Here is a 26,882-nt window from a genome sequence, read left to right as displayed (position 1 = left end):
ATTATTTGATTTGCGGACACTATTTGAAACTTCTGGCTTGATTTTCCCATTTTGATCAAGAAAAGCAACAGTATTGCTTTTTCCAAAATACAGCAACCCTACCTAAGGGCCTCGCGAATATAGGTTGTTCAGGACTTCGCGTTTGTGAATGGCTTCGCGGAATTCTCAAATAGGACATTTGTTGTTCTTGTTGTTGCTATGAAGAGAGAATTTTAATAGACTTCTACAGTTGGTCGTAATGGTTTTAAAAATATATATAGGCTAAAACTTGAAGTTATTTAGTTCCATTTTCTGTGTACATTTCCTTCAATTTTACGATGACAGGTGTTACGGGTTCAAATACTTGCCTGAACATTTTTGTGTGTGTGTGTGTGTCCCTTCATCAATTTAATCATATCATAACTCATTCTAATCGTTATGATTCGCTAAAAGGGCAGAAAACCGACGATAAATAAAAAAAATGAAAAAGAGAACATTGTACATTTTTTGTTGTGATGTAGAATATACACAAGTTCCTTGAAACTAGATAATCTGAAAGGATTTCCACAAACTTCTCTCGCGGACTTCCAAACTGAATCTAGAATTGTTATAGATTCGATTTTTTTTTAAAAAAAGTCTCTACACGATTGCACTGTAGGATCCAAAATACCTACACTCTATGTTAACTTACGTAGAACGAATTAAAACAGTTCCGGTTTATGAATACCATTTTAAGACAATGCAGAAATACGTAAGAGCTTTCATTGCTAAACAAAATATCATTTCCTGCTGTTACAAAATGGATTATTTCTGAGTTTAACGAAGATATGATTCACTTGGACGATTTTGTGACTGTCTAGATTGCTATCTTGATCTTGGACTTGGATGTCTGAATTGTAGTTTGCATTCTACGTAGATTGAGTTCACTTTTCATCTCATACATTTTCAGTTTAGTTTCAGAATGCAGTCATTAATTTGGTAATAATTTCTTATAGAGAACAAAAAAGAAATATCTGTATTTAACTGTACTACCTGAACGTTATATTTTTATCTTTCGTTGATTGATTGACTTGGTATTTTAAGTCCACTTTATGCACAGGAAGGCTAATCGAGACTGGACCTACAGTTTAAAGTGGGATCCGAACCACTATGTGCCTCCACCGAGTATCGAACCCGGGACCCCTTGATTACAAGGCGACGACGCTCCCACTGCGCCATCGGGGAGGCCCTTTTATCTTTCGTATTTCTAAGAACAATGTTTTTCACTACACCTAGCTAATCTTTTAAAGTTAGGATACTTCCCCGGTTTTAAAGATAGCCTGAATGTGCAATGCAGTATATAAACGGGACGAATTTGCTCAATACGAAGAAAAATATTTGATCTGAATATTCACTCATGCTGAGTATTGAGTGGAAGAGTCACACCAAGAATATAATAATAATGCGTAGCCTATCCTCGTGGCGGAATGGTTAGCACAGAGCGCTACGACGCCGGGTTTGAATCCCAGCGTGGACATGTGTGTTCTTTGTGAGTGTCCCTTCGTCAATTCCATCACATCATCACTTATTCTCATTGTCGCGATTAGCCAAAAGTGGCAGAATACGACGTAAAATATCTAATTGATTGATTGATTTGGTTTTTAAATCCACTTTATGCACAGTAAGGCTAATCGGGACTGGACCTACAGTTTAAAGTGGGGTCCGAACCACTATGTGCTTCCACCTGGTATCGAACCCGGGACCTCTTTATTACAAGGCGACGACGCTACCACTGCGCCATCGGGGAGGCGTAAAGTATCTAATTCAATCAATAAATCAATAATAAGCAATACATGAAATCATTGGTATTAGTTTAAAATACAGGTTAATTCAAAATGAGTGGTGCAACTTTTCAAAGTTATTTTGACGTAACTATTTATGATAGAAAATCAAACAAGGCCTCAATATATAGAAAAACTCTGAAAGTTTTCTTCTTACTAAGTGAGTTTATCCTGCTTTGCCTCTGTTCCACCAGGATCGCCAGTGTTGCAAAATGGCTAGTGACCAGTAGAAGGTGTATTGTGTGTTGAAGCTATCAAGAACTGACACTCACAATGGTGCAAAGACATTTCCACATGCGTTTTGGTAGTACTGCACATGTTTGACTCTTCCGAAAGATTTGCCAAAGTTACAACTGTGGATTGTTAGTGTCTTCGAAACCATGGACAATGACTTGCTGTCTCGTGCATAGCATGTACTTGATTATCGTTTGAATGTTTACCGCATTACACGGGGTTCCCATGTTGAATCTTTGTAATGTTAGTCATGTGAGTAAAAGGGTCTCCCCGATGGTGCAGTGGTAGCGTGGTCGGCTTGTAATCAAGGGGTCTTGGGTTCGATATGGAGGCACATAGTGGTTCTGATTCAACTTTTATACTGTAGGTCCAGTCCCGATTAGCCATACTGTGCATAAAGTGGGCTTAAAACACGAATTCAATCAATTCAGTCAATCATGTGAGTTAAACTTCCACAGTTTTTCTTCATGTTGATGCATTGTCTGATTTTCTATCATAAATAATAAATAAATAATAACGTCATTATACCTGTGTAAAGTTGCACCCTTCACTTTAAATTACCCTGTATTATTTTAATAATCGTGTTTTGTTTAAAATAATTATTATTATTTCTACTATTCAATTCTAATGTCAACGACCTAGTCCTCTTGGATACAAAAATTACTGGTGGCACCCATGTAGACAATGCCAGAACTAATCTGCTGGGGAGTGAATATCTCATCTCTTAACTTTCGATTTTATAAAGGCGCTTATCGATGGTGTATTTTACTTTTGTATGTTGAACTGCTAGAGCACGTAAATAGTATGTCTGCAGAACAATAAAGCCTTGGCTCCCTTGACATGTTAGATATAATTATTCGATATTTCTGATTGATTGATTGAATTGGATTATTTTTCCTCGCTTTTCTGCCACTTTTACTTAATCGCGAAGATGAGGATGAATGATGATATGATTAAATTGATGAAGAAACACTCACAAACAGCCCCGGCCAGGATTCGAATCCGGGACCCCTGGCGTCGATATTTATGGTTGGTATGTGGTGGAAATATTATTCTGTGTATAAGGAGAAGAGGAGGACTTCGATAGTGGAAACAAAATATGTGTATAGCCAGAGACACGTCTGGGTTGTAATGATCCTATTGAAAGTGAATGGCGTTGTTATACCGAAGAAATGTCCGTGACTGTACGTATACGATTGTATGTGATACGAATTTTCTAAACCTGAAGCCTGTGTGTTAGAGAGAGAGGGCTAGCTTGTTGTGAAGATGATTGTTAGATTTTAAGAAGCGTAACGTGTGTTGTGACGAGTATTATTCGCACACAACAACAGCTAAGAATATCTCAAACAATACAATTAATGAAGCCGAAAAGTGCTGTAAACAAACCTGGAAAAGTTATAACATATGATTGACCAATAACTATAACTATTTAGACTGTGTGAAGGCAGTTGGTTGGTTATTTCATTTCTACCATCTGGATCAGTGATCACCAATCTCCCTTAGAAGTGGAGTTACTTCCTAAAATTATTTGCAAACAATTTTTAAGATGTTATCAAATTATTATTTTTAATTTCGAGACGGGTTAAAATTATATTGAGTTAAACTTCTATTTGCAAGATCATTAACTTCAGAATATTTGTAGATTTTAACATTTATTCGTTTACAAGATGTCGACAGATCACTTTATATTGAGTATTGTCTCCGACCTCCAGACAGGTCAATTAAGTTTATTTACTGCGTTAGAGTACTATTTAGCACGTATAAGAGTGCACCAGAATTTATCTTTAGAGGTCTGATATATCTAATTAAAACCTTAAAAGTCCAATAAAATTTATAGGCAGACTGTACTCAAATTTACATGTTCACATCAACTATTATTTACAAAACGACCTCAACGCTGCAACACTAATCAATTGAGCTTCGAAACGCCATTTTTGTTATTTTAAAGATGGTGCCTCCTATACACACTTGCACGAGTGAAGATGAGTGATTTCTTGCCCCCTGGCAGCCTAAAACTTACAGAAGATTCTCGGCAAATGAAAATTCAATATCTCTCTGCATGCTTACCACACCAGCAAGTTTACTAATGCAGGAGAAAGTTCGACAATGGCCTCAGTTCGCAGGCAGATGGGTGGAAAGGCCTTCGTAATGGCTCATGACTGCACGTGGATGCCAAAGATCTATTCTTCTTAAGGTATACAGGCACTAACTCAAAGTTGAAAATATATGTAGATCAGCAACAGGCCAGTGCTAAAACGAAGGAAACTTGTGCAACCCTACGTACTTAAATCTACTAGATAAGAAACAAAAACAAATGAAGGATTTCATTTGACTCTCCCTTGTACTTACCGAGATGCTGCATAAGGGTACTTTGCTCATCTTTGGCAATTACCCTAAAATTAGTTTTCTTATTTATTGTTATTGTAGACGGGTGATCGTTAATAATATTAAGGTTTAGTTGAGTGTTAGTTGAAAATAATTCTAGTGTATTAGAGGATCTAGAAATATTGACAGATTTAGTAGCTTGCATAATGTCCTGCTACTGGTTAAACTTTCAGACTCAGGTTTTTGACATGTTTACTCAGCAGTAACCCCAGGCGAATGCTGTGGTGGTTACTTTAGCTGGAATCGTTGACAATCCTTTGTATTTCCTGTCCTTTTTTTGTATCTGCATGAACAATTAAGAGGTTCAGAGTAATGCTAGAACAGTATGTCTGTTTTTTGGAGTGTGTTACCACGTTACGCTATGTGTGTCGCTTTTCACGCAGACTAGGTCTTGTAATTGAATCCCACAAATGAAGATTTTACAGCGTTCACGTCCACAATTTATAGGTTTAGACCTCTAAGCTGTTAATCGATACGGAAATACAAGCGCAACAAAATTTTCTCTTTAGATCTATCACCTTCAGATATACTTTTATATTCACTTAGAATATTTCCATTTGTGTCTATGTTGCTCAAGAATTGTAAGGTGGGATGAAATCTTACAGAAAATCTCACACAAACTGTCATTAGTATCTATTGAACACAACACAAATAAGCACAAAGTACCCTAATCATAGCCGGGAATAATAAAAGGAGATCCAGGCACGTATGTGGAAGTATATTTCAGGGGGGAGGGACCGAGCCAAGTGTCTCAGAAATAATAATATAATTTTGTAAATTATGATAATTATATTAAAATTGAGATAAATGAAAATAATATTAATTAAAATATTTCAATTCATTAAACATTTATTATTATTACATGAATATGTAAAAAGACGGTATAAGTATAGAAATGTAACTGCGCATATTCATTATCTAGCTTACGTGTAGTTAAGATCGCCAATATTTATATAAAGACAACTGCCTTGTCGAGGATATTAATGCTAAATAGATATAGAATTGAATATTTATTGAATAACAAAATGACTGTTAGATCCAACTGAGGAAAATAAAAGTTCTTGATTAATATTTTATGCATATTACAGTTAATAATCTGCATAATCTTTGAATTTTAAATTTGAATTTGAATTTAAAATTGTGGGTGCGACAGCACTAAGGCTATTTTGCACCCGTCACATTATACGGGGTCCAGCCCCTTATCGTTACAAATAACAACTCTAACGTTGCAGAACTCAAATCATAAAATATTAAAATGTTCTGACTTTCGTTAAAAGCTGAGGCTGTAAAGGGGCACTCAGCACACATAAGGACAAAAGAACAGGACAATACAAACAAAATTATACTGGCCATGGGGCCAGTCACCAGAGTCTCGTTAGTCTTCAGTCCAGGGTGTACTAACGTGGAAGTGAGGTTGACATTTGGGTGTACTGTGTGGAAGGTCACACCTTACACCCCGCATAATCTTTGACATTGTCGTTCACGGCCATATTATCCCAATAAAATCCTTGGCTTCCAATAAGTTCGACGGAAATAAATAATCATCGATTATTCAACAAAGGCTAAATATGTATATTTCCATTATTTAATTTTACTACTTGGTAAGTTTTTCGGTGGGTCCGGATCCCCTGGACCCCCTCCCCTATTTACGTCATTGAGGAGAGCATTAGCTTAAATTCCTTTCGTTAGATTCCCCGAAATTATGTTACAGACACCCATAGCATCTGGTAGAGTAATCGTGTCCAATGTGGGTTAACTATGTGGTATGTGGGTTCCCAGCAGGCAACAGGGCAGAGGCAGGACATTTTGATTTCAGACGAGATAGAATGAGGCTTGCGAACACCCCCGGAATATCCCAGAGTCTCCCGGATTCGAGCTCTCTCTCCCCGGTTTCCCGGACAAACTTTGCTATCTCCTGGAATGACAAGAGTTAAGCCGGCTTTAGACGAAAGTATTTTCTTTAACATTTCTGCTAGCATAGATGCTATGTAAATGCTTCCAAAAATCTTATAGCAGAAAATACTTTACACGGAAGCATTTCATGTAAATTTTCGGCTAGCTTTTGCGATTACAATGTATAATATATACAACATGAAAGGCACATCGAGTTACACCATCTATGCTGAATGCACTGTGTTTACAATTGACACAACTAAAATATTCTTCCATACGTGAACAGTAAAAGTTGTAAAGTATGTTTTGTACCTAATAACGTTTGATAGGAAACGTTATTCCTCTCGGTTGAATAGTTATTAGCTTTTAAAAATGTTGGTTTGGTTTGAGTTGTTGTTTTAAGTCCACTTTATGCACAGTAAGGCTAATCGGGACTGGACCTACAGTTTAAAGTGGGATCCGAACCACTTGTGCCTCCACCGGGTATCGAACCCGGGACCCCTTGATTACAAGGCAATGACGCTACCACTGCGCCATGGGGGAGGTCCTCTTTTAAAAATGTGAAGTGATGCATTGTTTACATCTAACGCTGCCGCCACTAAACCCTCACCCGTGACCTAGAGGTCGCTTCTGGTTAGTTATGATATGGAAATAGGACGGGTTCTATCCTTGAGAAATGCCATGAAATGCGCCATGGCATCTGAAATACAAAAAGATTTTTCACTTTACAAGGCATAATTTTGGTCATGGCAGAAATGTTAAGAAATATGCTAAGTTCATTCTTATGTCTAAAGCGGGCTTAAGTATTATTACATATTTTTATTAGGGCTGAGACGATACCACTTTGAAGTGATACCGATACTCTCACAATTTCCCACCGATACCAAAACATGAATATTATAATAATTTAAAAGTTGTCCAAAATATTGATTAATATTAGTGTGTTAGTATTCCACTCTAATCGTAAGTATCAATTTAACAAGAGTTTTAGCTTTGGAATATTCAAAAAATACATGTTATGTTATCACAAAATTCAGTTTTACACTAGCAAGAGGTGAAAAATAAAAAGAAACTTCGAATTTTACATAATTCCCAGGATAATTAAGCTCCCTCAAAGTATCGCGCAGCATTTTTGGGGAATACGTAAAGGACCAAAATACCGGAAAAGTATCGGCGGGTATTGGTAAATAAATTCCAATCAATACTTTCCAATACTGACACCACTGTTATCGACCGATATCGATAGACCGGCATCGGTATCGGCTAAGCCCTATTTTTATTATTATCTTCTTATTGTATCTTGTTTTGAATATTTTTTATATAGTATTACGAATTCAGAAGATTCTATGCATATGTATATTGATTGAGGACGGTTTACTTACAAATGGCCGTTGCTACGTTCTTCTGATCAAGTTGAATCAATTTTGTATTCGCACTGATATTCAGGAACGTAGATTTTCAGAACATTTTAATCTAAAAGGCCCTCCTTCGTGCTTTGTGGCGCTGTGCTTTGGACACCGACTGCGGGACAGCATGAGTTTGAGTCCGCCTGGGTTCAGTCTCTGGTTATTCCGCCCGTGTATGGGACCGGTGGCAACCCACTATCGTGAGGCAATTAGGGAGCTACGGGTGAGTAGCGTAATCCGGTCACGGAAATCTCCTATAACGGCTGGGGGTTCGTCGTGCTGACCCCACGTCACCCCATTACCTGTTGAAGATCTCCACACCTCTAGGTAGGATTGTGGGAGGGAGACTGGCAGTCGAAAGATAGGCCAAGACCCTTCCAGGCATGTCGAAACACGGGTTCTTATTACGAGTATTAATTAATCTAAAATATTCCAAGGCTGTAAAGATATCTCTATATTCTTTAAAGTTGCCAAGCGTACCTACAAGACGTGAGCGACTGATGATTTTTCTAAGAAACCGTTGTATTTCTTTTTTACTTTGTGCTACTACGTTCATTAAAATTTTATTGCTGTTGTTTATGAAGGTTAAGAGAGAAATCAGCCATCCAAATTCAAAATTTTTATTGTAAATTCATGGCCCCATAACGGATGTCACTAGTTTCCTAATAGGCCAATTCTCTTTTCGGTCGCCTGACCTGATTTTCCATGGAAATATAAACATCAAGAAGAATTACTGGAAAAGACGGAAGCGACTGTGCTGTCACCCCTGTCATTTTCTTCACTGCTTGTAATGAGCAGCAATAGAAAAATTTAAAGCCCCACTTTCGTCGAAAGCTTCACTGCTCCCTGAGCATGTGTGTTTTTTGGAGTGTGTTACCGCGTTACGCTACGTGTATCGCCTTCCACGCAGACCAGGTCTTGTAATTGGTTCCCATACTCCAGTTTCTAAGTTTTGCCCTGGAATGCGAATTCCCAACACGGGCTTTTCATATCAAGGCCATCTGTGGTTTGATTAAGCACTTCGGCGGGTTTTATGAAGCTGCTTATCGCCACCCGTTGATTAAGCATAATGCGGGTTTTGAGGGGTGAAGATTGTGAGAGACAAGCAAGCGATTCCGGCAAAACCATTAAAATATTTGCTTTAGCACTGAAGAGAATGCAGTAGAAAATTGGCGATCTTTTTCATGCTCTGCTATGCCAGTTAAAGGGTGGGTGCCTTCGTTTATTTCAACTTGCCCTATTCAATTGATTGTCTGATCATGATGATTTAATAAACTAGTAATTCATTATTATCGTAGAGTCAAAGCAATAAGTATAGAAGAGAGACTGAAATATTATTTAAAAAGCCATTGTCATCCGCAGGATTTGTTTTACAGGAAAGGGCAAGCAGGTTAATTTATTTCCAGGGATATTTTCTACCATGATAATGTTATCCTCTCAAATAGCATTCATTCAGTTTGAAATTGTTATGCTACTACAATGCCCTTCTAATAATTAACATAAAATACTGTGACTGCAATACAATAATATGAAAATATGTGAAATATATAATTTAACGGGCGTCCATGCATGAAATCTAGATATATATATATACGTATGTGGACGTAGTAGCAACACTAAAGTTGAATAGAGGAAGGGTATTGGCAATTTGGATAAGGAATCTCTCTCTCTCTCTATCTCTCTCTCAATCTCTCTCTTTCCAAACGACTTCTTGGCTTCAAAATTCATTCAAGAGCTTCCCCGATGACGCAGTGGTAACGTCAGAAATAAGTTGTAACGCATTTCAATTGGTTATGTTTCAAGTAATCTTCTGTCCTGATAATATTGAGGAGCAGTATTTACCTAGCCCCGCCACGCCACTCACATCTCCACTATGAATGAGTGTGTGTGTTTACTTAACTCCAGTGCTTTTTTAATTATTTCTTTCAACGTATTTGAGTATAAGAGGATGTATGTAATCTTCACAATTCTCTCTTTCAAGTTTCGAAGTTACCTCAAAATATCTGGCTTAATCACCTTAATAGAGCAACATCATACTAAAGATTTCCTTGAAGGACTCAAAATGTTCCCTCATTGAATATAATATTGAAAATGTCCTAAAATGTACAGAAATGGGTTAAGCGAACAGGTGATATGTGAAAACCCGAATCATCTAAAGATTTCAAGCAAACCAAAACATCGCAAAACTTGTAACACAAAAAGCTTCACATAGAGCAACGAGCAAAGGATTCGAAATGTATGTTTGTAGATATTTTATTTCGTTTTCCTGCCTTTACAGGTTGATAAGGATGGTTCACGGATTAACTAAATAAAGATAGAAATATAATAAAACATATGATTTATCGAGGTTTCGAACCTAGGACCTCTTACATCGCAGACTGTAATCGACTAACTAATCTGCATAATCATAATTTAAGGTCAAGTTAGATACATTTTCCTATTTACCCTCTTTTCTGCCCCTTTTGGCTAACCGGGACGATGACGATGAATGCTGATTAAATTATATTGATGGAATAACACTTACAATTATACATTCTCGTCATTCCAGGACCCGAACCTGGAACATAACCTTTGGGATGACAGAGGTCATGAACTCAATATAGCGTATACTATAATTAATTATCTCTCTTTTGCTCATATAGTGAGTCGAATAATAATAATAATAATAATAATATAATAATAATAATAATATGTATTTATAATCAATAGGGCTGATCCATATCGGTATGTATCGGTTGATATTTTTGCACCGATACTAGCCGATACCACTGTTTTTGAGTCGCTAGAGGCGCGGGCAAAACCAATTGTCTATTTCCATTTCAAAGTTTCGTTCACCTATTCCAACTTACCTTTGGTTTTGAAGAAAAATAAAATCATCATTCCGGGAACAGCAAGTGCGTGACATAAAGATCTGTACGCAGATAAGACCCGCGGTCAAGTATTTTGCAAATCAAGAGTAACGTAAAATTATCCGCATAGGACTTCGCTGCTTCTGTTTAGTTCTCTTCGAAGTCTACCAGGCTTTGTTCGTACAGATGCGGTCTAGTGTAACAATAACCCCAATGAGGTCCCGAAAGCCAGAGATGCACCTGTTGGTAATCCTTCCACTTTCTTTGGTGTTTCCGGACATCCCTCTCTATAGTGACCTCCTGTAGTCAAAAAGGCCATCGCCCATGAAAGTGGTGGACGTGTCTCAGACATGGTACATAGCTTTTTCCTGGAAATTCAAATACTTGGGCTAATCCCCCTTTTCCTTTGCAACTTTAGACTTTTGTTTGTCCCGACAGGGTTTCAGCAGGCGCGTTTCGGTACAAGGAACGCGGCAGGGGAATACATTTTTTGAACGACAGATGACGGCAGTTAGTTTCTGTAAAGTGTAGTGATGGGTTTCGATTTCCTCCCAAGCGATAGAACTATGCATTTAATTTTTCTTATAAATCATTTGCATATCGAAAGCAAAGTCACTTCGGAATATCACTGTACTGAAGTTAATCGCCTGATATAGAAGCAAGAGACTGGTAAGTTTTCATTCCCCCTTACATTTCGTTTACTAATATTTATTCTCTTTGTTAAAGGACAAAAAAGACTCGAGATTGGTTTCACGTTACAGCTTTACTGATAGTTTTAGACGTTGTGTCCGGGGCTGATAAATTTCCAATTATTCTTGTGTTCACGGATGATTTAATTTTAGTTTGGGAAGAGTGATCCCTTAGTTTTAGAGGAGGTTGAAGAGGCATGATCTCATTTTTCAACATTGGGGGAGAGGAGGACGACGACCACACGATTACCTTACTCTTAGCTTCACTTAATCATTTCTCTAATATTTGAAACATCGGATCGATTTTCACTTAAGAAAAAAAATATATAAGTTTGAGATGCGTCGTTGCAACAGAGCATCGTTTGGTGGATTAATTTATTCATCGTCCCTCGTCAGAAATGCATACGTATAAAATGTAATAATAATAATAATTATACACATACGTATAATAGGCTATATACATATTTTATATGTATGTATATATATAATATAAACTTTGTTATTTTAAATTGGAATTATACAAGTATCGGAATAGGTACCGGTGGGTATCGGCGAGAGTATTGGTATCGGTATCGGTTCAAAGTGATATCGGCTCAGCCCTAGAAATCAAATTCTTAATTACGTCCTGACTTCTTACAGCAATGATTTGTTACACAGATGAAGTCCAATCCTTTTAAATATACATACTTATATTTAGGAATCATTGCTGTATATGTTCTTTGTAGTTGATCGTTTCTCTTTATGGAATTGCTTCACAGCTATATTTCTATTCCAAACACTCTCCTAAGATATTTATTTTGAATCTTTCATGTATTTTCAATTTGAAATGTGAAGGTTCAAAATATTACCTTATTACTCTCCTGTCATTTGGGAACCTTCTATTAACAAACACCCACCCAAGTTACTCTTTGTTACGAAGCTGAAGCTACTTAGAAAGTAGAGCGTCCGGCTTCAGCTACTGTAACCATCCTGATGACTGTGCGAATTAAGCTTTTTGCTGGGGGGGGGGGGGGGTTGATGCTACGTCAGTGGCGTATTTGTGATTTCATCATGGAGGTTTCATTTGGGGGTATGCATATTTATATGTTACCCCGTAAGTTATTGTTTGGCGGTTTTCAGTACCTTAGAACTTTGATTCGAATCTAGGCCATTACATGTTATGACAGCATTTAAATGTAAATTAGAGACACTTAGTACAAAAATGTACATTATAATAAAACCAAACTCACACACAGAAACAGCTACCCATACAGCGCAAACATATCCAGGAGACGTCTAATGGACGTCCTCTAGATATTCATGCCGATATTCTGGATATCCATAGGATGTCCCGGAATGTCCAGTAGACATCCATAGGACGTCCCCTGAATATCCACATGTCCGTCCAGGGGACGTCCGTAGGACATCCAGGGAGGACGTGTTTTGAAAATTCTGTGGATCCTTTTAGGACGTGTTTTGGACATTTTGGATATGTTTTGGACATTCTGTGGATCATTTTTGAACATGTTTTGGACATTCGGTGGACCATTTTTGATCATGTTTTGGACATCCTTTGGATCATTTTTGGATGTGTTTTGGACATTACATGGATGACTTTTGGACATGTTTCGGACATGAAATAACGTGATGGTTTAATTTTATTGTGGATAAGTAAATATTCTGGACTAAAATGTACCTAATCTGGACATTATGCTGATATTTTTCGTACATACTTTGGATACGAAAAGAACATTCCTGGGCTAGATTTACACAAATCAAAAACCTCGAGTACACATATGCTTATAACAAGCACTCCTCTCTCTCTCTCTCTCTTTTCCCTCTCTCTTACTCACTCACTCACACATACACACACGCACTTACGCACACAATTCACACACACACGTATGTACACATCCGAAAAGTGCTTTGTATTCACACGCATAAGCATAGTAAGCAGGGCTTATTCTTGACTACCACGCAAGGCAACGTCCTCATGCAAACTGCCGTTTTGTTCGAGACGAGACACAAAAAAAAGCCTTGTGGCAACTTTCACCTACTTGGCGCGCATGCGTGACTCCCTGAAAAGACAATGGGCCTACGGGCAAACCAATTCCTATGAGAGATGTTTTTGATTTACGATTTGGATCTTTATACGGATATAAAAACACTTATGTCAAATTTGTGATAACACGTGGACGTAATACCACATATCCCATGAATATCTAGAACGGGACGTCCTTTGGATATCCAGGATGGGATATTCTCTGGATATAAAGGTCGGGATATCGCATAGACGTCCCATGGATATCCCGTTCTGGATATCCAGAATGGGACATCAGCAATATCCATGGATCTGAATTGGACATTGTGGACGTCCTATAGACGATCATGAGAGATGTGTGCTGTACGGGTGTGTGACTAGTAATACCGAAAACATGACTAAATTTCTATTGCCAACCTACCTACAAATTTCTTGTGAACTTTAATTCATGTAAAATAGTTAGCACTATGCAGTGAAAACTTTAGTGGAGAACATCTGCTGTTAGCTCGGCGAGTTGTTCGTTGCAAATGACATTCTCTTTTAATTCACAAGGATGCATACTCTTCAATAAGAAAATCTATCTACATAATAGACACGAATGATATTTCAATTGTGTTTGTTACATAGTTAAAATATGATATACCACGTGCTTGCAGTTCAGTTTTCTTTGAGAGGGATAAAAACATCCCTGACTGGGATAAAAATAATATTTTTGACCGAGGATGAAATTTTTTGTAGGGGAAAATCTCCTTCATCCCCACCATTAATTCGCACACTGATCCTGATATTATATGAAACACAGCAAATCCATTGAGGATAGAGCGTGACCAACCCGCGTGAAAGATGGGACCTATCACCCTTGTTAAATGAAGGGCTCGGGTATAAAACATGGTAAGTGACAATTTGATCATTTTTGAGTTACAAAGTAAATTTCAATTTTCGAGTGAATTGTAATGTCATACAATTTGTATTGGACTCAGTGAAGCCTTCTGAAATTGGTAAACACAACAAGAAAACAATTTGTCTACAGTACGGCTTGTAATAACCTTTTTTCTTAATGAACTCAGAAATGACGAAAATGTCAGTTACCATGTTTTATACCCGAGCCTTTCAAATGTAATTTTACGAGTCTCTGATCCGAGTTGCTGCGGAGTGATTAAAGGTGTTGTCTAGCTGTCCCTGATCCATTTAGTAGTAACTGTGAAAGATGAAATGTGTAATTCAAAAGTGTTTAAGATCATTTCTATAGCTTACTCTCGTTCACCAGATTCTTTTCTCTAGAGATGTGTAAAGCACCTCGTTCTTTTAGTGTATTTTGCCTCGCTTTTGACTATTCAGGATAAATGGTGATTAGCTGAGGTGAATGAAGGGTGAAACAAAAACACAACTGAACAAGACAGAGAATTATACTGGCTGTGGTCGAGGTGCCAGATCCTCGTTTCCTGCAGGATTGCAGTTTCAATGGTGCACTATATAAAAGGGATTGGTATTTGATTACCTTCCAAAACTGTCATCCCTTACACACGTGAAGGACTTGACTTTCATGAAGGAACAAAGAAAACAATTTGTGGTTATGATGATGACAGTGATGACGATGAAAACGGCCACGATGATAATAATAATAATGCTGACAATGATCACAATAAGAAGAAGAAGAAAAAAGAAGAAGAAGAACCATGATGATGATATTAATAGAAGTCAAAATTACGATCCATACCCCATGGATGCACATAATGGTGCAGGTCCAATTTTAAACTTAGTTCAGTCACAGTTAACCTTTCTGTGCATAAAGAGGACTTAAACAACATCGTACGCTTCACATTATTCACAAAGTTTTCGGAAACTTTGTAGAGGAAAATGGAGATTGAGGAAACATTTAGATGCTTAATACGAGTTAAGTCTATTGTTATAGTATGTTATGAGGGGATTTGCCATTACGCTATAATAGGCTATAGCCTAGGAACATCAAGTCCAGGGGGGCGCACAAAAATGGACACTGAAGGGGTAGAAGTGACGAAGACAATCGAGTATTAAAATGTCTTCAATTTGTGAAAATAGCAAAATAAAATAATGTGAAGTCCTTTAACTTGCTTATTTCATTGAAGAAGTTTCTAGAGTTTAAATAACGTCTTAAAACCACAACCCTTTTTTAGTACTGTATTTCAACTGGAGTGCAAGTCTGTATGACAGGCAGCAAAGGAATCCGGGTCAGATCACGTCAGTGCTCGAATAATAATAATAATAATAATAATAATAATAATAATAATAATAATATTGTCAGCAGGGCACAAAATAAAGGGGACCAAATTTTATAAATCTCCCTCTAGGTACAGTATATTTTTATTGTATGTAGTTGTATACTATCTTGTACAATGTTATCCTCATTCATATACAATATACTGCTGTAGAAGGCTTTCAACTGTGGTCAACATTTAAAATAAATCGGTATCAAATAATCATTTTAAAAAAAATGTGAAGACACTGTACATTTAAACAAATCTTTGTTATCGCTCGCGTGGAAAAGATATTTAGGCATGATGGTATTATGTTTTATTGCCATTGTTATAAAGCAAATTCTTATTGTGCCATAGCAGTTCAATTCTATTTTTAGTTTATTTTACAATAATGGAAGTAAAAACGAAGTGAAGTTTGACTACGTGTAGCATGCTGCAAGACTACAATCATGCTGTTATAGTATTGTGTAATGTATACGTGTTTGTAATTGGCATTTGCTGAACTTCATAATTATCACCATGGACACCAATTACAGTTTCCCTAACTGTATACATACATGCGACGTAAAACGAACACAACAGGGAAATAAACAAAATAAAAATATACAAGACAACGCGATTGTGAAGATTTATATTATGTATTGTTCTTTTTTTTGTTTTTTTCTCTGGAGGCAGGATATTTGTAAACTGGTATTCTAGGCTGAAGTCTCAATCTTCGCCTTCTTGCGTGAATCTGCAATGCGCTTCCTTGGCGGAAAGAAATGATACGGGTCGTTGTGCAGAAGGAAACAAACTTCAGACGTTGCACGAGGAAGCCTTGTTGGTTTTTAAACTCGATGCGCCGTGACGTGATGGAAACAGCTACGTAATTATGCCTTACTTGTTTCACACGTCTGAGTTGCGTGTAACTGTGTCGCGGATAAGAATTAGAGTGGAAAAAACATGCACATTAGAAGCACGCTTGCGCCAAATACCTGTCCGGTTTGCACACGTGTTCCATGTACTCTTCATGATGTCAGTATTGATAACCGTTACGTACATGTCAATTGGAATCAATAATCAATTGTGAATTTAACTTCTAAAAAGATAACGTCTTCCAGTAAGCTGTAACTAGACCTCGGATTTTTTGGTTCTAAAAGTGTGGTTTTAGGTTCCTATAATAGGCTCTAAAATCCTAAAATAGGTTCTAAAAACCTTAAATTAGGTTCCAAAAATCCTGAAATGGGTTGCAAAAAGACTTAATTTGGTACAAAATTTCTGAAAAATACTGATTAGATACAATCGTTAAAAACAAAATTTTACAAGAACCGTAATAACCAAATATTAATTTTCTAAACAAATTTTCATTTCTTTATCATTTTCAAAATTATCTACAAATTATTATAATACTGCAGTTGTGCTGTTAGAAAATGTTACTTGTTCATATGAAAAATGAATTACGTATGTATAAGTTCCTGCACAATATCAGGGTGGCCACTTACTTAGAATTCGTCGAATTCCGGGAGTTACACGTGATTATTGGCTCCGGAAATTATGCGTGAATTATTGGCTCTGAAATTCTTCATGAATTTTGGCAAAACATGAAATAAGGTACAAGCGGATGTTTTCTCTATTCCATTTTTTCTCCGTAGACGTTAAAAATTGCAGCTTTTATTAATCCAAATCCCATTAAATTTATAGATGGTTATTAATGCCCTGAGGCAAGTTTCTCTCAGTATAGCTTTGTTTTATGAAGAAAAAGAAAGATACATGGAAAATAAAAATTAATTTTCTCAATCCGTTTACTTTGTTAGTGTCTTTTGCAGAACAATCTATCTTACAAACGGAAGATTATTACAAAATAATATATCTTGATTAGGTAAAAACATTGGAATCATACAAACCCTTTGTATTGTCAATATCTTTGTATATGGAAGGGAGGGTGAGAGTCGGTAATACGTAATGGAATAAAGAAAACATCTGCTTGTATCCTTGAAGATTCGGAAAGTTCACCTTCAAATCCAGGAATTATACTCGTGACCACCATGAATCTCTTTGCGTTATCCACACTCAAACTCCACCTTTTGTCTGTGATGATCATTTCATGTGCTGATAATTATCTTTCAACGGAAACATAGTCAGTAGCGCAAATTTGAATGCTGAAACATTTCTTCGCAAGGCGTGAATGCCAAGATGGACCAAACTGACACGAGAGTGAGCAAGGCCGCAGAGATCAGAAGTTTGCACTTGGGACTGTGTAGGCAATAGAGACGATTGGTTGCCAAAACTGAGAATGGGGAGGGGGAGGGGGTTAAGGACAGTTTACTTTATCTTAGTAAGCAAGGCTTAGAATTGAGAGTCTATAGTGCAGGGTAAAAAGTATGGGGGAACTGTACTCTTTCTGACGTCACTGTTACCTGAAGATAACAGTGACGTCAGACATTTTTTGTTTTGTTTAATGCTTTGATAAAGATCATGTACTTGGAGGGAGGGAAATCGACAGAAAACATGTTTCAAACAGGCCAGTCATTGAATTATTTCACCACCAAACCTATTAAATATCTCTGTGAAATATAAAAATCCTGTAAAACCTAAAAAAATATATAAAAACCTTAAAAAAGGTTTCATTTAGGCATATAAACCTAAAATAGGTTCTAACAAGCAAAATAGGTTATTTTAGACACTATAAAACTTCGTCAGTTGTTTCGTTTTTTAATGAAACACTGATATAACTTGTTATTTCATATTTACGTGCAAAGGAAAAAATAGGTTAAAATCCTAAAATCCAAGATCTAGCTATAACTCATAACTAGACCACGGATTTTTATGTAATATCAAAGTACAAAATATGTACATAAATATGTAACAATAATTGAAAAAATACCTAAATATGTATTATCAAAAGGATATGTAGATAAATATGTAGTATCAAATAATATGTATTATTAATAATAATCGAGTATCCAAGTAATTTCAAAGAAATCTGCTAGATATTTACCGTATTTTGACATATTTATTTATTGAGAAAATTTTAGATACAGCACAAGTGGCCATTTTACGCTGGCAATGGAAAGAAAAATGAAAAATAACCAAATAACACAAAATATTAACAAAAATAAGTCAAGATGGCACATTATATAGGATGAGGCAGTCAAACGGGAAGATTTTAAAATGAATTTAAACATGAATTTACTTACTGTACATGGGTGGAAATTACTAGTGTACCTGCAAAATGTTAATTTTTTTGAATATGGTGTAAGTAAAATGGTGTCTTTGGTTTTGCACACATTGTCGGAGTCTCAGATCGATTGATAGAATTGGTGTTTTAAGTTCACTTTATGCACAGTAACGCTAATCGAACTGGAACTACAGAATCCGAACCACTATGTGCCTCCACAGGGTATCGAACCCGAGACCCCTTGATTACAAAGCGGCGACGCTGCCACTGCGCCATCGGGGAGACCTCGTAGTCTCAGAGTAAATCCGCCCACGACGTTGCGAGAGGCAAGCAAACGGAAAAATTGCAGGAATGACTAGCGGGCGTGGTTGGGAGTTATGAGAGTGGGGGCGTGACCTTGAGCCGTAACACGGTGAAGGTAAACGCTGGACGTTATGCTGACATATTGGAAACCTTTTTCCTGCCTGCCCTCGATGACTATGACCCAGATGAGGAAACACTTTTCTATCTATACTGCCAGAGTGTCTATGGATGTGCTTAGACTCGCTTTTCGAATTCGGCAAAGAGATCCACAATATTCCGTTGGAGATGCTACATAGATAGCGTCATGGGCGGATTTACTCTGAGACTCCGGCAATGTGTGCAACACCATCTTACTGACACCATATTAAAAAAAAATGAACATTTTTCAGGTATACTGTACTAGTAATTTCAACTCATATACAGTACATTCATGTTCAAAAAATAAATAATATTTGCTCCCTCTATTTTTTGTGATTTTTTAAAAATGTTCTCGTTTGACTGCCTCACCCTGTACATTCAACTATTTACAACATCTTTATTTTTACTCTGTATTAAATATTTATATCAACACTTGATGGGAGGTCATTATATTTGGTGGAAAGTCTGTAGAAGAGAGATCTTGTTTGAATTTCCAGTCTAGGTTTTTCTATGTAAAATAGATTTGTGTTACGTGTTGTGTGCATAGGCACACGAAAGTGAAATTTCTGAAGGAGTGTGTTGCAGCGGATTTTGCCATTGACAATTTTGTATTTCATAGAATATTTATTTCTGAAATGCGAGACCTCAGGCTGTACGCATACGTATACCAAGTGTTAGTTTACAATTATGTAAAGAGATAATGTTACATGAATAACTCTATATCCATACACACATATACAAGGTAGAGTTCGTGTTCACTCTACAGCAGAGCAAAGTTGCCGTAGTACAACTATACACAATGGAAATCACAGAAGTCACTCCTGAACCGGATGCTGTCCTCCTATACCTATGTCATGTCATACCCTTCACTTTTCCTTAAGGTTTGCAAAGCTTTCCTTCGTTCTTCCCATATAGTGTTCAGATAGATACCTACGGCTCTGATGTCACGCTGCGCGCCCTCCGTCGGCAAGCTTTCTGAATTATCGTACGCAGAGTAATTTGTATCCTGTTCGCAGCCTCATCTCCCCATCTGCGCTGTCTGTTCGGAGCTGACCATGAACACTGGACAAGAATGTGCTCCCTCGTCCCAACCGCACCACACAATGCGCAGATTGCACTCCCGTCCAGCCCCTTCAGCTTGTTCTGCCTCCATCCACCCGGCAGGAACCAGGCTAGTCCACTTCTTTCTATCATTGAGCAAAAGTTAATGTAGCCCTTTCTACCCCAGCCTACGACCAGCCCCGGACTCTGTGCTGCGATGAGCGCCATCATCTCGCTGCATTCTGCCATTATCCCCTGCTTACTGATATCCACGAGCCTATCCTTAATGATTTGTAGCAGCTCCACTTCACCCCGCTAACCTCTCTCTTCCTCCCATAGTTCCCCTAGTCCTGTTCTATATAACCCAGATTTAATCCCCATGACCCAGTGCCGGGGGAACCCTTTCTCAATTTGGGCTTGCAGGCATCGCTCCTTCAGCATGGTTCCGTCCCCCCGTCTCAGTGCTACCCAGTATTTAAAATATATCATTTTTGCTTCGACTTCTTCCTTATATTTCCCCGTATCTCGTAGTACGTATAGATAATTGAAGTCATTGTGCAAACGGCGCTGGTGGGGAGTCTGTAAGTGTAGATAGAACAGGAGATGCAGTGTTGGAAAATTGTGTAATGAGGGAACTCTGTAATGGACTATAGCTAGGAAAAAGTGAAAGACTGAATTGATTCTAGAGAGCTGAGTGGGACACGCCATGGATCAGACGGGAGAGCAGTATTCTATTATTGGGGAAATGAATGACTTGAAGTATAAGGTGAGGGCTTAGATGTCACTAATTTCGGTGAAACGATACAGTAAACCTAAGAGACGCATTGTTTTTTTGTTTTTTTTTGTGGTGCCTCTAATATGTTCCTGAAATGTGAGCTTTTGGTCGAAGTCAATGCCAAGATCTTTGTGAGAGGATACTGTTTGGACGATATTGCCAGAGACGGAATTAGATGACTTTCTCAGGTTCTTTTTGAGAGAGATAGTAAGAGTAGTACACTTTACAGGATTTAATGTAAGGCCCAATGTCACACACCAGGAAGTAAATGTTGTTATGTCATTCTGGAGAAGGTGAGTATAGTTGGGAGTGGAGATTACTCTGAAAATTTTACAGTCATCTGCGAAAAGAAGGTAATTACTAGAGATGATCGGCAAGGTCATCAACGAATAATATGAACAAGAGAGAGGTCCTAGAACACGTACCACCCTGTGGAACTCCAGAGAGGACAGGAAGGAATTTATATACAGTTCCTGGAAGAACGACACGTTGTTGGCGATCGCTAATGTAATCTGTGAGCAGAATTAGAAATTTGCCATGAATGTTGAATCTATTGCATAATTTCTGAATCAGAAGACGATGACTAACAGTATCAAAAACTTTGGCTAGATCAAAATATATTACATCTAATTGTGAGTTATTTGAAATACATTTCATAGCGTGTGAGAGAAAAAACAAAGAGCTTCGTAAGACAGGAGCTACCACAAAGAAAACCATGTTGATTTCTGCTTAAGTACGGAGAAGTAGGTGTGATGTTAGCATGTTTCCAAGCATGGGGAAGACACCTTCCAAGAAATATTGATTCATGAGAATGCAGAGGGATAACACAGGGATTGCAATGTTTTCCTGAGGAATGCGGTGTTCATATCATCCGGTCCTAGAGCACGGCGAGCTGGGAGAGATGACAATAGATTTTCACCTCATCGGGAGTAGTGGCAAGCGTCGTTAGATAATAGGAACACACTTGCTTCACGTTTGGCAACGATGCAAGGGAGGATGGCGGTCGGAAGTTACCGTGAAAATAAGCGTTGAAGAGTTCTGCCCTTCGGTCACCCATTGGGCTTTCACTGTTATATTAATCTGAACAGGAATTCCGTTATTGTTTCTCTTCGAGTTTATTAGATTGAAAAAGTTTCTTGGGTTTTCCGGGATTGTTGCAGTTATATTGTTTATGTATTTCTTATACTTGTTTCGGAGAAGATACTTTGAATACCATCGCAGAGTAGCGAAGGTGTTGTATGTGTGCTCAGTCGAGAAGTTCTTTCAAAGTTGCCAGGCTCGCTTCTTGTTGGCCAGTACATCCCGCACCTCAGAAACAAAACAACACGGAAATCTATGGGAAACTATTTTTCCTGTAAGCACTAGGTCCGTCACTGTTGCTTGAATGACAGTTGAAAATAGGTCAGCTGCTTCGTCAATGGTTCCATCTTCTAGATGGCCCCAGGGGAAGGAGTCGAGGGAAAGTCTTATCTCCTCCCACGGCGCTCGGTTCACAGATAGCGCTTCTTCTGAATCTGAGGTCGATCTCCTTGGGGGTGTGGGGATGAAAATAGAAATGTGTACACTTTGGCATTCCATTGCCAGGGTCTTGCCAGTCAATAGAGAGGTTGAAGTCACCGAAAGCGCAACGTCCCCATGAGCAACTGCCCCAACATAATTTTAAGGACGTAAGTGTTCAAATTAAAATTTGTATCAACTTTATGAACTCATAAAAACATAACAACGTGTACATATTTAATATACCAATTTTGCCAACTGTTAATTACTTTTCTAATCACAAATTATTGTAGAATATGTAAATATGTAAGAGAGCTCTTTGTAATTTTCGAAACAAATTTTAAAAAAGCATCTACAGAAAGAACAATCGAATAAATATGTAACCGAAAAGAGAAGGGAAGAAAAATTCCAGCATCCTTCGATGAATAATAGTTCCCGTTTATTTTCCTTCTCTTTTTTTCGTCTTCAGCTTGTCTATCGACTTGGCAGTTAGTTTTAGGTATCATTCATTAGAAAATATGACATCACATGAACTACAAATTTTCTTCACCATGTCATCAAATATATAGGAAAAAGGATCAAGATAGGAAAAAAATACAGAAATATGTTGTAAATTTACAAATTTAAAGTAAATTAGGAAATTTGTAAAATATGTAATATCCTGGCAAATATGTAAAAATACGAGTATGTAACATAAAACTTATGCAAAATCATGTCAGTTATATAATTCGTTGACATTTTTCTTTTCAAGGTATGTATCTATAAAGGAAAATAATATGTAATTACATACAAATCCAGGCTCTACTCATAATAATGTAGTAGAAATTCTTTCAATCGAAAATTGAATTTGATTATGACCTTTAATGCTTTTATACAGACTAATCAAGAATTAAACATTTTCAAATAAATATAATTTCATGTCGGCAATTGAGGACATGTTTCTGAATGTCACATTGATTATAAGAGCTAATATAACATTCCTTCTTTTCCTTCTCTAAAATCTAGAATTGTTACTTTAAATGTGCAGTTGTTATAGGAGTAAAAAAAAACTAATCTAAATCCAGCTCGCGAAACAATCCTCTTATAATATTTTTATGCACGAAATGCAATGTGATTTGCAATTAACTTTTCCTGATTTGGGTTAAACGTAAGAATGAAGAAAATAAGACTTACGTACATAAAAAAAATGTTTTACTATGTTTGCACTTATCCAGATTTCTTGCTACATTTAAAGTACGTGCGTAAATGGTTTAGTTCTTGTAGTTCCTAATATGAGGAGAGTTTATCTTTTTTAATTTTCAATGAAATCACTCTTCTTGACAATTTGGTTTTCAAGCATCGTAAGTAATATACACTACATGAGAGCATCTGGGTCGACGTAAATAATTTTAGAGTGGTTTTCTACATCAGCATTTCTCTTTAGTGTATTTTTTTTATTTAAGAACATTTTCAAAAATAGGTTGTCCTCTATATATTCTTCGTAAATACCCATCTTACTGTAATACGTTTCATTCTTCTAGTCTGATTTTCTAAATGAACATACACCTATTTTACTGTTTTTCATTCCTTATTTATATTTACAATTCAAGTAACTAATTTCTCTCTCTTTCTTTCTTTCTTCTATTACTTATTTGCTTTTCTTTGCCATTTTAGACTTATTTTCTCTTATTGCATTTTAAGTATATTTTTCGTTGCTTCCTGTTTTCTTGTCTTGCTTCTTGCAATGCTTGTTCTACCTTTCTGGTGACCTGTTTTCTTTCAATTCTCACTCTAGTGGCTAGTTTAATTTTTCATGCCTTTCTAACTGTCCTTTTCTCTTTTAATGTATTTCACCTGTTAATTTGTAGGGTCTATATTATTGTTTCATTATCTATTTTGTGATGTTTTGGAAGCTATGAATTTTGTTTACTTACTCATAAGTAGACGTAGCCTCTGACAATTAGCTATGTTAATTATATATCTACGTCTTGTCTTTCCAGGACGAAGGATACTGAGGAAATTGCTCCTCCCCTTCCTGATTGGAGTTGTCTTGAAGGCGGGAACCTTCATACCCATAATCCTCGGCGGAATGTCTCTCCTCGCCATCAACTCCTTCTTCATGAGCAAGGCGTCGCTGCTTCTCTCGGCCATTGTTGGAATAAGGAAATTGTTGGCAGGCCAAGGAGCAGCCTCCCTCCTCGGGGGCGCCGGGGGCCCTTCCCCGTCAGCAATGGGCTACGGCGGCGTTTACGGCAGCGGCTATGGTGGAGGGTACGGTTACGGCCGCGCCTTCGAAGACAACAACACGGAATCCAAGAAAGGCGACACGGAAGAGGAATACCACCAACTTGCGTATCAAGGACAGAAAGTGTCTTTCAAAGAGGAACCTAAATAGACATATATGGATGAGTGCAACAAGACTGCTTGAGTTTGGTTCCAGTGTGGATGTTAGATGCTCAATATTTAATTCATAATTTATTGAACGACCCTTGCTCAGTGCAATGTAAATTCCCAGAAACGAAAGGGTTTGGTGCTGTTCATTATATTCTAGTGAAACTCAAGAAAAAAACTCAGGCAAATAAATTATTTCAGTTTCAAAATAACTGCATGCTAAACATAGTCCAGATTACAACCTTTGCAACTTGAATAGTTAAACATTTCGTTAGCCAGGAGTATTTATTTTACATGAGAATTGTATATGTACGTGTGGAAATGTGTGCATGTTGTAATACATATTGTGTGCTAGATGTCCTATGAAACATGTATATTTTATATTGAAATATACTCCTATAAATAATCAACATGTTTTCAATTATAGATGAAGAACTGAATAACTCATACACACACAAAATGTAAAAATAAATCTTGATATTATACACTAAACATGGAATTTAAACATGAATTTAGGTTTCATTACAATTATCTCAGATAGGTATCTACTTTTTTGAATTTTTAAAATTATTTTAAAAACACATTTTGCATTAAATAAACTTAATTTAATAGCTTCTTAATTCTATGATAACATTCTCTTTCAGTCGTGTTTTGTGGAATATAACGGTGTATTCTGTACGCTAGTAGCACATAAAAATTTAGCACAATAATGAATTGAACTTAAAACGTGCTTCCATTAACGGTCGATAAAATGAGAAATTTGAATGTGAACAGTTCTGTATTGAATTGCTCTTATGATGAATATAGTATATTAGCAACATATATCGGTTCAATAACAAAGTGTATATATTAAAAATATCTTGTTATAACGTAAAATAATATATTACATTTTGTATTGGCACTTTTGTTTTAATGATAGACGTCAATTCTGCGCAAATCATTCTAAAAATATGATCATCCACATAGAAATAATAGGATATAGAAATACAGTCAATTTGAAATTGTTCTATTTTAACTTGAGCTCTTTTCTATGGAATAACCAAGCAAATCATTTTTACAATACAAATATTCAAATGTCAACAACTCTGAAATTTGCGAGTTGAAAAACATTAAATTATACTTTTCTGTTACAATATTAATATGAAATATATAACCATAAATTATATTTTGACGAGATTTCCACATTAACTCGTTATCTTCCAGAATGTGCTCTCTTATAAAACAAAACACAATAACTGGATGATGGAATATTACTCATTATATTAAAATTACTTATTTATTCTTAACAACTCTCAAACATATAAGTGGATACTCTTTAAAAAAGGGTTTTCAATTTTGTATTTAGGAATACTTTTTGGGAACTTACTTTGGATATGTATTTGCTTTGTGTAAATGTTATTGTAGTTACTTTTGTATATTATTGTAAGAGTGTGTATTTTGTATTATTTATACTATGTAATTGCAAACTTTTTCTGTCTCATTAATATATATTATTTTCATAAATAAATATTTCATGTTAAAATGGAGCTTTTATTATGTTATGCCTGTTATAAAAAAAATACCGTTACGCAATGCACTTTAGTAATAATATTTTAAGACAGGCTAGAGATGTCCTGAATGATTATTGTCAGGGAAATTTGGTCAACACCATATTCAACCAATGAATGTGAAGATATAATATTTGATAAGGTTAGGATAAAGTATGCACTTCACAAATAAGCAAGACTTCATCGGAATATCTTCATCATCATCTCCAGAAAAACTTCAAGACGTAAACATACTGTGCGGCAGTGGCGGCTGGTGATCTGGGCCTATGGGTGTGCACCTCAGCCTCGCGTCAAGAAAAAGTGTTGTCACCCCCACCAAATTATACCCACCAATTTCTGCTAATTGTATTGGCAATCTGAAATTTGACGCACCTTTCACTGATAATGAGACGATAGCAGTTATATTTCACGAACATTTATATAAAAATGAGGTTAATTACAAATTCTAAATATCCCAGTTATTTCTTCAATCGATCACGAGAGATGTTGTTTGGTCTCTTTCGTACCTTTAGTAGATTCAGCATTCGACTAACTGACAAAATTAC

General features: G+C 36.7%; 1 protein-coding gene across 1 annotated transcript in view; it reads left to right on the top strand.

Moving 5' to 3' along the window:
• Positions 1-26,303, top strand: part of LOC146003101 (uncharacterized) — a 30,451-nt gene extending 4,148 nt beyond the window's left edge. The window contains exon 2 of the mRNA XM_083141272.1: positions 24,400-26,303. Within this exon, the coding sequence (XP_082997398.1) occupies positions 24,400-24,794 (395 nt within the window). The 3' untranslated portion in view covers positions 24,795-26,303. The remainder of the gene's footprint in view (positions 1-24,399) is intronic.
• Positions 26,304-26,882: the final 579 nt, after the last annotated feature.

The sequence above is a fragment of the Lepisma saccharinum genome, chromosome 19 (genome assembly GCF_977018435.1).
Source record: "Lepisma saccharinum chromosome 19, izLepSacc3.1, whole genome shotgun sequence".
Taxonomy (NCBI): Eukaryota; Metazoa; Arthropoda; class Insecta; order Zygentoma; family Lepismatidae; genus Lepisma; species Lepisma saccharinum.
This window is presented reverse-complemented; position numbering and strand designations above follow the sequence as displayed.